At 39.4% G+C, this 14,638-nt stretch overlaps 1 protein-coding gene across 2 annotated transcripts in view; it reads right to left on the minus strand.

Moving 5' to 3' along the window:
* Positions 1–3,260: 3,260 nt before the first annotated feature.
* Positions 3,261–14,638, minus strand: part of elfn2a (extracellular leucine rich repeat and fibronectin type III domain containing 2a) — a 132,671-nt gene continuing 121,293 nt past the window's right edge. For both annotated transcript variants that reach the window (XM_089134635.1, XM_039682993.2), the window contains exon 3: positions 3,261–10,936. In XM_089134635.1, coding sequence (XP_088990761.1) covers positions 7,824–10,616 — 2,793 coding nt within the window. In that variant the 5' untranslated portion in view covers positions 10,617–10,936 and the 3' untranslated portion in view covers positions 3,261–7,823. The remainder of the gene's footprint in view (positions 10,937–14,638) is intronic.

The raw sequence follows: 14,638 nt of genomic DNA on the forward strand, positions 1-14,638 counted from the left end.
GGTTGCCTTAAAATTTTAAGTTGATTGAACTGGAAAAAGTGAGTTAAAGGAGATTGATTTAATCATCAGAAAGTCAAAATAATAAGTTATCTGAACTAAATAAATTAAATCAGTTGATTTGACAAAAGAAAAAATGTTGTGATAACAAATCTTGAAACTGTAAAAAAAAATGTGTTTACTCAACTTACATTTTTTAGCTATCTTTTTGCTTTGACTCAGTTAAGTTTTATTTTCTCAATCTTATACGTATTTTCAACTTAAAAAGTTAAGTTGACAGTTAAAATGGTTGACCCAACAACTTATTTCAAGTAACATAGACTTGAAAAGCTTAGTTGAAAGACGATAACCAAAAGGTATGTTCATTAAACTTAATTTGGCATTTTTTCTCACGCGATATGATCTCTCGATAAATAATGAGACTAACGTTACTGGCTTAACATACGTTTTTAAGTTGAGGCAACACACTCCAGTTAAGTCAACTTATATACTAATTGGGATAGTGAAAACTTAACATAGTAAGTTGAATTAACAAATTTAGAAACCACAAGTTGTATCAACTCACAAAATTACATTAAAATATCTAAAATGCAGAATCATTTTTTACAGATTTAACTGAAATGTGAGGAAGTGTAAGACCCATTTTTTTGTTATTGATTTTTTTGTATAGATTTCTAATATATTTCTGGATATAGCGGACATGACAAAAAAATGGGTCTTGCACTTCCTCACATACCCATAATGCAATTGGACACTTTGCTTTGAAATCTTTGAATCATGAATGTGTGGCTTTGAAAATATGTTAGCAAAAAGTAAACATAAAATCATAACTGACTTACTTTAACACATGCCTGGTCTTATGAATGTCTCATCAATTTATGTTAATCAAAACGAATAGAAAATCAAACTATAGTTTATTGACAGTGACTTTCCTCTTTATCTGACATCAAGTCCTGCTATTTTAACCACTCGAACCACCTTTAAAATGCAGACAGTTTCCACTGTCCAAACAAACCCCAATGTATTTGGATCTCAATGAATATACCATTTCACTTAAAAAAAAACAGTAGTAAAACGGGTTGCAAACTCAAGCTGACATTTTAAAGCGAGAGGAAAAGAGCAAAACCATGTCCATCATTTTAAGAGGACTTGTATTTTCCTCCTCTTCTTTTTCGAGCGAATCTCTCATTGTGTTTTCTCCCCCCACTTTACATGTTTCTAAATGAAATATCACGCCAGGAGGTTGAAACAAACTGCTTTTTGATCTTGTTTTCACATTTATCTTTCTTTCTTAAACTCATGCCGCACTGTACATGCATAAACGTAGTTCTCATTGTGATAACCCAAGGCTCTCAATTTAGTGATCGTGGAACGCAGTATTGTGAGCATACAGCAGGATATGAGCAAAAAAACATTATCGTTTCCCTTGTATACGCCGCGTCTCCGGGGTTCTTTGCGTCAATCGAAGCGTTTCACTCAACTCTGAATAAAATATCCTCTTCGTCTGTAGAGCTCAAAGGGGACAAAAAATGCTGTGAGATGTTCTAGAATTGAAAACATTAGATGGCCCGAAGGTCATCAAAAAAGATTGAATGCCTGGTTAAATAAAAAATTACGTATCTAACTCATGAGAGAGGTCGTAAACAAACCTTTGGCCAGTATCGCTCCCTATCTAACTGATCAATGCCACCTTCAAAATAAACCGTATTTATTATTACTCAAAGGGTCTGCAAATAAGAAACTGAACAGCATTTTTTTTTCTTTTCAGCAAAGCCGACATGATACTGTAGACTAATGTATTTGTCTAACAGTCTAACAGTCTTGACAGCTAATAACAAAACAGGCCGGGGAGAAAACCTATTGAGGGACATTTTAATCTTTTCAGGCCGTGATAAAAAGCAGCAATCCTTCGGCCTTGGCATATATGGGTAATTAAATCCTTGCTCAGGGTGAAAAGCATTACAAACGCCATTTCCAAAAGACCCCCTTGTAGAGCCTTTCCTCAAAAATGGCACACAAAAGCACATATAAAGTGCAGGCGTAAAGAAAAATATTTTCGAGATTTGTTATCACAACATTTTTTATTTTGTCAAATCAACTTAAATAATTTATTTAGTTCAGATAACTTATTATTTTGAGTTTCTGATGATTAAATCAATCTCCTTCGTTGTATTAACTCACTTTTTCCAGTTTAATCAACTTCAAATTTGAAGGCAACCCAGGTTACTTCATTTTTTAAGTTAAACCAACAATATTTTTTTTTACAGTGTAACAGAACTTTTCTTAAAAGGCCATGGGAAGTTTGATGTTTGAGGCACATTAAAAATGAATCAGGTTGGGCTGTGCCTCAAGTCACATTTTTTTCCTTTCAAAAATAAGTGTGATGCTTCATGTTGTGCCTAAACCTTATCTCGACTCTCACAGTATGAAGTCGTACCTTTAGACGTGTCCTGCCCTACAGGGAGTGTTGGGATTTGATGTTTGGGGAATTTGACTTGCAGAATTTGAATAGATAGAGTAATGTTTGCTGTTGACACTTAAAGGAGTCGTTCACTTAATTTTTAAAAAACTTTTGCTGATGATTTACTCACCCCCATGTCATCCAAGATGTCCATGTCTTTCTTTCTTCAGTCGAAAAGAAATGAAGGTTTTTGATGAAAACATTCCAGGATTTACTCCATATAATGGACTTCACTGGGAACCAAAAGACAGTTTCAGTGCAAACTGTTCAAAGGGCTTTAAACGATTCCAGACGACGAATAAGGGTCTTATCAAGCGAAACGATCACTCATTTAAAAAAATAACAAAGTTTAAGATTTATAAGCTCAAATGGTATGATCAAAATGATCATACCATTATATGGCTCAAAAATGATATGGCTCAAATGATAAGCTTCGTGACTCTCCTGTTCGAACTCGTACATCAAAATGAACGAATCTTTTTCGTGTCATTTGGTTCATTCAACAAATGAACGAGAGCAAGGTGACCATTTGAGCTTATAAAACTTCAACTTTGTTATTATTATTTTTTTTAAATGAGCCATCGTTTCGCTTGATAAGACCCTTATTCATCGTCTGGAATCGTTTAAAGCCCTTTGAACAGTTTGCTGTTTGCACTGAAACTGTCTTTTGGACCTTGAACCGTTTGGTTCCCATTGAAGTCCATTATATGGAGTAAATCCTGGAATGTTTTCATCAAAAACCTTAATTTTTTTCAACTGAGGAAAGAATGTCATGGACATCTTGGATGACATGGGGGTGAGTAAATTATCAGCAAAAGTTTTTTTTTTTTTAAAGTGAACCACTCTTTGTCTTTGAAGACTGTGGGAACTCAATTTCAATGATTACATGAAACTGTATTTCCAACCCATTTTACTTCAATGTGGCATATTCGATGAGAAAATATAATTCAGGAATTGATTGGATGGGAAAAAGTGGGCAACACACCAGAACATGGAGCCTGACCTCTTGAAACACTGCTGACAGACACTTTTGAGGAGATATTTGGACTTGGACGTAGACATTTAAGGTTGAGTTCACCCTTTCAACTCATCCCAATGGTAAGGCTTCTTCAAATTAAACTTTATCTGACATTGCTGTAAATCTCTCTTACATTAACTTTAGCCAGATTAAATTAGGAAATTAAAACGTTTCTGAAATCTGCCGAAAAGTCTCGTCAGGTGAACAAGTTAGGTAACACTTTACTTGAAGGGGTTTGCATAAGACTGACATGACGCCTTCATAACCATAACATGACATGTTTATGACAACGGTCATTAAGTGTCTTTCGCTCAATAATGACATTTTGAATGCAAATTTGACATTGTTTAAGATGTCTTTGTTATGACATCTTGACATAAACCAATACATCATAACCTGTCAGTGTCTTTAACATAAACATGCATAAAACTTTCATGTCATGATTATGAAGGTGTCATGTTAGTCTTCAAGTAAAGTGTTACCACATTTTTCTTCACATTTCACAAAATAGATGGTTTACTAACCAGAAAACAATTCCCTATATGAAGTAAAACTGCGAATCAACTGAATTAATACTCTACATCAAACCTACTGATCTCATTACTGAAGCTACGTGTATTTAAAAACTTGTGCAGATCCATAACTTAAATATATTTGTTCTCTTCCCTGGGCTCAGTTCGCTTATTACTCGCAAATGACTGACTGAAAGGCACGTAAAACTCTAGCATTGATCACAGTGTGTTCTTCTCTGAGGTCGGTTGACCTGCTGAGCTAATACACATGTCGAGATAAAGGAGGTTGGGATTTGAGTCACGGAAATGGTGCATGGAGGGTATGAATAACATTTTAGTCCTTGTTCAGGTGCCTAATCCGGGGTCTTGAGGGGGCCTGGTCTAATTAAAACAGCCAAAAGTCTCTGAATAGTTTATTAAAACAAGAAAAGCTTTCTGTGTTTTCGAACCACACACTAAATTCACTTTATCAAGGCTTCCGGAGCATAAGCACGAACTCTCAGCTGGGGCATGAGGAATAGAGATATGAAAGAGAAATCGCTGGCACAATGCATTAGTAGGAAAAAGGAAGGGGGAAAAAAAAAACGAGCAAAAAGGCTTCATCACAACCTAAACATGCAACTAAATTTGACATGTGCATCACAGCACAATAGTAGGTTTTGAAAGGCTTATTATCTCCATGGACAAGATGGTAGGAGGCCAGAGAATTGTGGGCCGTAAGTCTTTCACTGTATAAAACTTTATTAGTGGGAGGACGGAAATTGTCGAAGTAAAACCGTACAGAGAGGGGAACTTTGCTCACTCATGTTGTGGGAGTTTCCAGTAGAAACGTATGTGTGCAAAACTTTGAGGTATTCTCAGTGAGATTCGGATTTTAGAAATCCTGCAGATTGTATCAAGCTCTGACATAATATTAATTTGGATACCATTATGATGTATTATATAGCTGAGATTCAATCAAAACACAATTCAACCCGAAAGCACCTGGGTTTTGGCCTTGAGTTCACTTGATCAGGAGGGCATTCTGGGGGAAATAATAATAATAATAATAATAATAAAAAACATTCATTTTGTTAATATACTGTATAGTGCTTATCTGAAATTTAAAACACATGAAATAAACACCAACTTACAACAATAAAAGAAATAAATAACATATAAACAACAAACAGTTTCAACCTTACAAATGTTTGTCACCTTCCTTTAAAATAAATCACTTTTTTAGCGCCAAGAGGGCACTTTTAAGACTATGTGTCTGTAAACTTATACAGTATGTGTAGATTGTACACTCTGCATATGTGTTTGTGTATATGTGCGCGCGTGTTTGTATGTATGTGTACACATACAGCGATTTTGTTTTCACTGGACATACCCATTGGAAATCTAATACTACTTGTACATATACTGTATGTAACCATTGTTAGTATAGATTGTTCTCTTGGTTGTGTGTTTGTCACAGTTTTCACAGTCAGCCATCAGTTACGTATCTCATCGACATTGTAAATCTTAAAGACCATACACACAAACATACGTTATCAAAAACCAACTTATCAGCAGGAAATCAAACCACAAATAACTGTCATTCCCATATGCCAACGATATACTTAAACAAAACATTCCAAGAGCATAATAATTTCTCTCCAATTGTCTTAGCTAGGTATCTCCCAACCACAGTGCAATAACGCAACCCTTGAGGCTGTTTAGCAAAGTCATCTCCGTCCTAACTGAGTTTAGGGGGAGGGGTGCTTGTGGAGTCTTAAATAAGAATAAATGAAATTTCACAAGGTGGAATATATGCATGTGTGGGTTTATCGTAAATCTGTCTGGGTTCAATATCTCTTTTCTCACTCTAATCTAAACATAAAACATTAGCATGAGCATTAACATAAGGGTAACCGATTTCTAAATGCTCATCTTGTTTATAGCTCTCAGGTAGATCGGAGGTAAAATAGCAAAATGGCTCACAAGGGAAACCTCTTTATTTTGGCTTGAGAGTGTCAATTACTGAGCATTGATTTTGATCCTTGAAGTATGGTGTTACATGCTATTGATGCGTTCCCAGAGTTCATAATTTTTTTTTTTTTAAGCTAGCCAAATGCAACTGTAAAAAGATCAATTTCTATATACTGACTGAATTCTAATGAGACTTGCACTCTGAGAGAACCCAGTGCATGTCAACTATAAGGTCTTGAAATCTACAGTACGACAAACGCAAATATTTGTCTTAAAAAAAAAAGTCCTTGACTCAATTTTCAAAGCCCAGAAGCCTATTTTGAAGATCTTGAGGTGTTTATAAGTCAGCAAATTGATCTAAAGCTTGCCTTTCATTGCCATGGGTGAACCAGCAAAACTCCCGGGATGCATTCTGGGTGATGACCTGACCGGAAAGGGTGAGATTAATTTCAATCACTTTTCCAATCTGGCAGTGTTAATAATATTAGCACCTCTGTGACCCATTGACTCCTCTGCTGCAAATTACTAATTAATTTTCCCCATTAAGCCATGCAAGGACAATAACAAGGTCTTAAAAAAATGAGATGTGAGAAATAATTGAATTTGTTTCATACCTTCCCTAGTTTGACCACAACCCAGATCAGGTCAACAGAAGTGGGCTATAACAAGAAACAAAAGGTCATACTGTATCAATGGGGAAAGACAAAGGAAGAGCTACTCCAGTATTCAATTAATGTACTGTAAGTAGAACGAACCCGAGTCATTATTGAAATGCAATGGAGAACAAATAAAAGCATTCTACACTTAGCCGCTGAAGCTGGTTCAATGTGTTCTGTGATAAACTTAGGCCACTGTAAAGTATATAAAAAAAAAAATTGGCTGTTTAAAATTTGAGGAAATAATAGCTTCCAGATTAGATTTAATATTTTATGAAAGTGTAGCATTCAGTTTAGCTTTGGAATTTTGCCTTCCAACAGGCTAAACAATGCAAACTATCACACCTGGGTGTGGAAATGTGTAACAGACCTAAAACGCAACTATCAACCTCATCTATTTCAACCTATTACTATCACTTACCACTTGTAAATTCATAATTTCTTTTTCAGATCTAGTCTTAAAATCTAGATACTTAAAATCTGAAACGTAAGATATTACTATATTAGTATTTCCCCTCTTTGAACAAGAAAGAAAAAAACAGACCAAAGACTACAAATGAAGAGGGAGATGCATCTAAGGCTGCCACAAATTAATGCCAAAAATAAATGAACATTGTGCGTTTTATCGAATTGACTGCTTTAATATAAACCATATCCAGATGGCTGCCTCTGGTTTGATAACTGTGCCCCACACATGCTGCGTAACGTGTCTCGAATCTATGAAAATGTTTAGTTTAAGCAGAGATTAGGGAATGGGAGGGAATATATTTTGACCTGTGGCTTCCGCCAAGCTAAATTCATTCAAACTTTTTTCCTTCTTACTAATTAACATTGTAAACAATGATCTCGACAAGCATCAGCTCTCACCCTCTCTCAGGAGTACGTTCGGGTATTTTTAAAATAAAAACCACTAATCCCTCATTTAAGACTATTATCTTGTCAAACTACAGTGCAAAGAGCACAGGTGCAGCACAAGGTAAAATGGAGGGATTCTAAATTGAATCTGGTTGCCTTTTTAAGTGCCACATTTCCTGTGCATTTCTGGTTGGTTGCTTATCTATGCCTTAATGAGTTTGGAACACCTGCTTAATTCTGTCTCTTTCAGAACACTTGTCTCTGTGGTGGTCTGCAGGGACCAAAGCACCTGCTGATGGAGTCTGCTGAGCTGTCTCAAGAGCCACTGGTTCTTTTCTCCACAACCTTTCTTCCTGCTGACATGATGTCTCTCACAGTTTCTGCTGTGCTGACACTCCCTTCCAGTAGTCCAGAATGTCATGGAGATCCTCATCCTTCGCAAACTGCACTTTCTTTCGGAGAGCGTGGCCAGCGGCTATGTAGGCCTCCTCACGGGGGCTTTTCTTGTAGGGCCGGAAGCGCTCCCAGATTTTAAGAGTGCTCTCGGAGGAGTACTCAGGGCTGGAGGAATACCCTGAGTAATTGTGGTGGCGGGGGGAAAGCTGGGAGTAGGCAGTGTCCTTCTTGGTGCGAGTGAGAGGCTTTAGAAAGGAGGCTTTCTGGGCAGGGGAGTCAGTGGCACCCTCATAGTAGAGGGCGGGGAAGGAGTGTCGGTGCTCTGAGCAGTGGTAGTCTGGGTGCACCTCCAAGTGGTGCTGCTGAGTTGTGCTGCCCCCACCTCCGACCACAACACCACACCCACCCGAACCACCACTGCCACCACCGGCTCCCCCTCCACCCCCGCTGCCACCATCTCCTCTGCCATTACTGACTCCCTGAACACCTATTAAGGGCAACCTCTCTACTGGCTCCCCGCACCGAATAGGGCTGCCTTTCCCAGGGTACTTGCATGACTCTGGGCTTCGAGGGTCAGGGACGTCCAGACTGAAGACCCGAGCACTTTTGACAGAGCCACCGGAAGAAACGCTGCAGCGGTTTTTAACAGAGTTGATGGGAACAACTGCAGCATCCGCACTGAGTTGCCTCTGCAAGGGCCGTGATGCCGTAGCTGGGGGTGGGTCCCTGTAGGGAGGGGAGAGAAAGCCCCCTCCGCTGATGCCGGGCCGCTCAGAAAGGGGCAAAACAAGAGGAACAGGAGGAGGGGGGCGGATTTTAGGGGACGACATGATCTGGCATGCCTCTGTGATGGTAGGGGAAAGTGGAATTAGCCCCCTGGCTAAGGAAGAGACACTAGGAGGTGGTGGAGAGGCAGTGTTATCTGCTGTAGTCGCAGTGGCCGCAGCTGCCGCCACAACAGCTACAGAGTCTAGTTTGAGTGCATCGATGCAGTTATTGATAATCTGGTTTACCTTGTCCACCTCCTTGGCAATGGTGGAGATCTCGGATGTTGAATCTTGGCCGTCATCAGAGTCATCTCCTCCGTTAATCCCATTTTCATTCCTTGTGATTTCTTCCCTTGACCCTGTTACTACTCCATCTCTCATTCGATCCTCTCCTCCTGCTGGCGTTCGTACATCCATGTAGTTGCCCTTATTGGCGGCCATGGCTTCTGAGAAAGCTGTAGCCATCTTCTCCACTTGAGGCAGGGAAGAAAGTCGAGAAGAGGTGGTGTTGGCTGAGCCGTGAAGGATGCCCAAGCTGGAGGATGCTGACTGGGTCAGCTTGCTGTGGTGGTGTTGATGATGGGACTGGTCATGGAGTTTCTGCAAGGCTGAAGGATCCTTAGCTGCTGCAGCAGCTACTTCTGGCCCATAGCGCATCTCTAAAATTGTTTTCTTAACACTAATTGCCTTTTCTTTCTCCTCCTGCATTCGACGCCTGCGTAAGCAGTAATACACCAAGCCCAACACAATGACCATCCCAAACAGGCAGCCTAGAATGGTCATAATGTAATGGGTGGTGGTAGAAGGGCTTGCTTTCAAGTCATCAGGCCCTGGAGCCCGAGTTGCAAAATACAGGCAAGTGTGATTGTATCGCTGTGAATTGCGAATAGAGGCAACACAAAATGTGTAATTTGTGTGGGGCTTTAGGTTGTTTAGTGTGACAATCTCTTTCTTGTTCTTTAAATTTGTGACATCTGACACATAGGTGTGGTTGTACTGCACTAAGATGTACATCTTACTGTAGGGCTTGGGTATTTGAACCAAGAGGGATGCGGTGGAGAGGGAGACCGTTTGCAACTTAATGGTGGGACTATACGTGGGGTCTGTTGTTGAAGAAGCTGTGGGCTGGTGATCAGGTCCCATCTGATCATAAATATCCCCCCCCATCCCAGAAGAGTCCAAGTCAGGAGGCAGGGCGGTTATGCCAGTAACAATCACTCCATCTTTACACATGGATGCCAGGATGGAACGAGCATTTCTTCCGTGATTACCTCTAGGACTCAGGAGAGGGTAGCCAAAAAGTTCCTTTGGCGTCTCACACAGGAGCCTGTCGTAGGTGTGAGTGACATTGTCAAATGCCTCCAACCAAATAAGGAAGCTGTACAAGTCACAGCCACAATGAAAAGGATTTCCAGCCAGTTCGCACACTATCAGCCACCCACCCAAAACGGTAAAGGTGGATGAATCCAGCTTTGCTAATTTGTTAGAGGAAAGATCGAGACTGCTAAGGCTTGGGCACTCCCAGAAGGCATTGATTGCAATTACCTCTATAAGGTTATGCTGCAGATATAGGCACTGCATTCGACCCAACCCTCGCAACATGCCCTCTGTGAGATTGGTTAACTTGTTATATCCCAACTGCAAGACCTGGAGATTGGCTTGTCCTGCGAAGGCACCGTCCTCAATGTAGGAGATTTCGTTCTTCGTGAGGTTGAGGTCGGTAAGGTTGGTAAATCGGCTGAGGGAGCTGAAGAAAATTGCCTTGAGCTTGTTTTCATTCAGCCGTAAGTCATGGACGGTGTTGTTAATGTGCTGTGGGATTGTCTCATATGGAGGCTGGTTCTGACTGCATATTGCCAGCCACACGTAGCCTTTATCCCCCTCAATTAGCCAGCAGTCACCCCTCACGAATGAAGGCGCATGGAGGAAGAGAAAAATAGGGAGGGAGAGGATGAGAAAGGAGGGTGGAAATGCACAAGTTAAGCTGAACCTGCAGGCCATTTTTGGACCAAAAACTGGATTTATTTATTTTTTTTATCAAGGAGGGAAACGAATGAGGTTAGGGCTCAAAATAAGAAAAAATGATCACGGGAGATGGGCGGCCAATAGGATTACAAAGACACAGGTTCTGGGAAAAACGTGTCTTGAGGGCAGTCACAGCTGTTCAGGAACCATAATGCCAAACATAGTCTCCATTTTACGTGGTCCGTGTTATAGGGTTATAGTGTCGCTTGCCACAGCTGTAACTCATGGTCTTTGACTTCTTGCCTGCTCTCCTTTTGAACTGTCGAACAATGCTTTCAATCCGTCAGTCTTTGGATCTGTATAAGAGACAAAAGGTGGGGAGAGAAAATTGAGAAATTATTGTATTATTTCATGTTTTAATTATAAACAAAAGAGATTTAGAAAACCATTCATGCATTAAAATGCCTAAAGCCATGCAACTTTTTCATACTGTTCTAGTGTTAACAATGTTTGGTTATGTAAAACCACATTGGTGCAACTAAACAATAAAGGCTCGAAATTGTTATGAAAGAAAAGCATGAATGACAGCATAATTAGGTACCAGCATGTAGAACAGCCATTAGTCTTTGTAAGTCACTGAGGTTTTACTGTGCCTCTAAGGATTCATTTAGGATTACCGTTATCCAAGCAACACCATTCCATGTCACTCTTCAGCAGAATTATTATTTTTTTTTAGTTTACTTGTTTATAAAAATGCATAAAAACATCTCAGCAGCAGCTACAGTGCTTTGTGTGTGTACGTGTTTGTATTTATGTCCATGTCAGTAACTTGGTCAGTGAAATGATACAGTTCAAAGTTTGGATATATTATTTAATTATTAATATTAATATGTCACGGTTCCTGCTGACCAATAACAACCAAAAATCTAGGTTAACTTTGTAATAATCACTGAACGCTCACCAGACCTCCTGCTAATACTTCATCCATTTTTCAGAATGTCTTTGTACCGGGACACCATTTGCAAAATGTTTAATTCATGCTTCGAATTAAATCACACAGAACAAAATTGTAATATTCCTTTACATTATCCTACAAATATTGCCATGATACCTTACATAATAAAACTTCAGCTAGACTGCACAGCCGCCCATTCTAGAATTCAAGCATCCAATTTTATAATAGTCACTTCTCATTCCTAAAACCCTCAAAGAAACAGAGAACCTGTTCCCCCAGTGCTGAGCTCAAGATTGAAATTGACAATTCAATTCCTAAACTGACGTCAGCTCATTTACCACTGACCCTCAGAGTGTGTCATAACCAAGCGATCCTCTCGAAAGTGTCAATCCTTCAGTCCCCCAAGGCTACAATGTGTGTGGGTCTTTTCATCTCTGTAGGAACAACATCAGCTGCAGTGTTACAGCAAAATCATTTAATACTCACAAATGTCAATTACAGCCAAGAAAACACTATAGGAATGTTTGTGTGCATACGCCTATGAATGTATGCATGTAAACATGTTTGCTACCTCAAAGGAAACGAACATTGTATGCAAATAACGCAGAAGACTTTTATGCAAATTGAATGTGAATAGAAGTAATTCTGAAGGGAGTATTAATTACCCGCTGATGAGAAAAAAGGTTTACATAGCAGCACTTGAACAGCCGTAATTGTAAAAGTTATCCAGCAACGTATGCATAATGTAACTTCAATTTGCCGGATGATTGTTGCACATTAAACTAACAAAAGATATTGTACCCAGTGGAATACCTCAACAACTTAATATCCCACCATGTACTGGATAAACATAGACTGATGAATTGGTGATGCTTTCTAAGCGATTTAAAAAAACAATAATGTGCAACTAAAGCAATTTCATAAACTAATAGTGGGGCATATCATCTCAGTGGAATTTTGCGAGAAAAACAGGATTTTCAGTAAAACCGTTTCATAAAAGAATTAGGGCTGGGCAACGATTAGTCGCGATTAATCGCATCCAAAATCTTAAATTTATAAATGCATATGTGTGTATTTATACATACAAAATAATTATACACACTACACACACGTATATTACGTAAACACAAACTTTTATTTTGGATCCGATTAATCGCGATTAATCGTTGCCCAGCCCTAAAAATAATGATACTTTTTGTAATATAATTAGATCAGGTAAATTTGTACTTGCTACTAATTAGTACTACTAAAGAAAATATTATAATTATTGAGATACAGACCTAGTGACAACTTCTAATTTTTTCAATAGTCCCTGATCAACCCCATATATTTAATCCTTCTCTTTATAGCAATCAATGCAAGCAATTTATCCTCTTTCTCATCCCCAGTCACACAGTCTCATTTCCATCCTTCTGTTAACTGAGCTCTGACCTCTTCAGATAAAGATCTAATTAGTTAGTCTACTCACTAGTGCCTAGAGAAAACACTCCATCGGTTCTGCTCCGAACTGAGAAGGTCTGACCGGATACAAGGTCATCGCCATATTACAGCAGGGGCCCTCAAAGCAGCATTTTAACATCAGTAACTATCAGTCCCTGCTGATTTCATTAAAAACAAACAGAATACTGACTGATGGGCCATTTGGCTTTTAGTGATTTAAATAAAGTAATAATAAAACAGATCTCCCAAATGTGCTATCACAGCAGGTTTGTAATGCAAAAATGGAAAATAAACACAAGCTTTTTCAAGCGATGGGGCACTGGTGACGATACAAGCATACTTTGTGGACTAGACTAGATAAAATGTGACCAAAAGGGGGGCAAAAAGGTCAGACGAAAATGTAGTCCCGCCCCCAATCACACGCTATTTGTTTGAGACAGTGTTTGCATTGAAAATCCACTAAGCTCAACAATTCAAACTGACATGTTCCCTCAGTTTGAATGGGAATGACGCATATGCACTTCTGCAAAGTTGTATTCGCAATGTGCCTGCATTTTTGTCTCCGTCCTCGTTCTTTCTTCAAGCCACGTCTTTTAGTGGCGGCATTGTGCGCTGGGAGTTTATCGCTATTGTCCTTTCAAAAGACAAAAATAGCATGTGCCAGCAACAGCAAGGAAACAATTAAGACCTTCTCTTTCTTCCTTTATTCCACCAAGCTTCAGGCTTTTGTGGAGACCTGAAACCCTTTCCGTTTTCTCACGTCGAGTTATCACACAGCGTATCTGCGATTTAATTAGGACCAGAGGCTAATGCTAATTACAGCTTGCGAAAGCAGGTGGACAAAACTACTGTAGCACTTACTTTAGAGAGTCTTCATCGTCTAATGATAAACCTCTCGGGGGATGAGGGGAAGACAAAGAGAAAGCGAATGAGATCAGATATACTCAGACCATTACGAGAACATTTTATGCACCGAGAGACAAAAAAAGAAAAAGAAAGAACCATTTCAGCCAAATGCTTTGTAACCGAAGGTCAAACTTGTTGACTAATGTGGATTTTTCCTCAAAATGGCACTTTTGTTGATGCGAGACAGCTGGAGCAAAAAATGTCCACCTCACCTGGTGCTTCTTTTGGAGAGAAAAAGAACCAACGCATGTGGTTGTCGCATCATATGCAACTATTGACCTTTTACGCTGTAGCCTGGAGGAGCTGTTGTTAACTCGCCAAAGAAAGAGCAATGAAATGTGCAGGTTTTGATAGTTAAACCTGAAGAAAATGTTCTTTTTAAATTAAATTTTAATTTGAAAACTGCTGTCTCAAGTATAAGTGAGAAATATCAATGGCAGTACCGTACTTTTTGTCCTATAATTGATCATTATATCCAGCCCGTTCTCATCTCCAAGGCGTCATATAGGTGACGCTTTTGACATTGCTTCTACATCCAACCAACGCACATGGCACCCTTTAGCGTCAATATGAGACGCAGGTGGGCCAGAAGGCGCCTCCTAGTGGTCTAACCCTAACACTACCCCAGACCTAAACCTACCCGTAACCGAAGAGTGTTATATTGACGCTAAAGGGTGCCATGTGCGTCGGATTTAGACGCAATGTCAAAAGCGTAAATATATGACGCCCTAGGATGAGAATGCGTTGTTATATCGTA

This window comes from Pimephales promelas, chromosome 2, assembly GCF_988280905.1.
Source record: "Pimephales promelas chromosome 2, fPimPro1.hap1.1, whole genome shotgun sequence".
NCBI classification, from domain to species: Eukaryota; Metazoa; Chordata; class Actinopteri; order Cypriniformes; family Leuciscidae; genus Pimephales; species Pimephales promelas.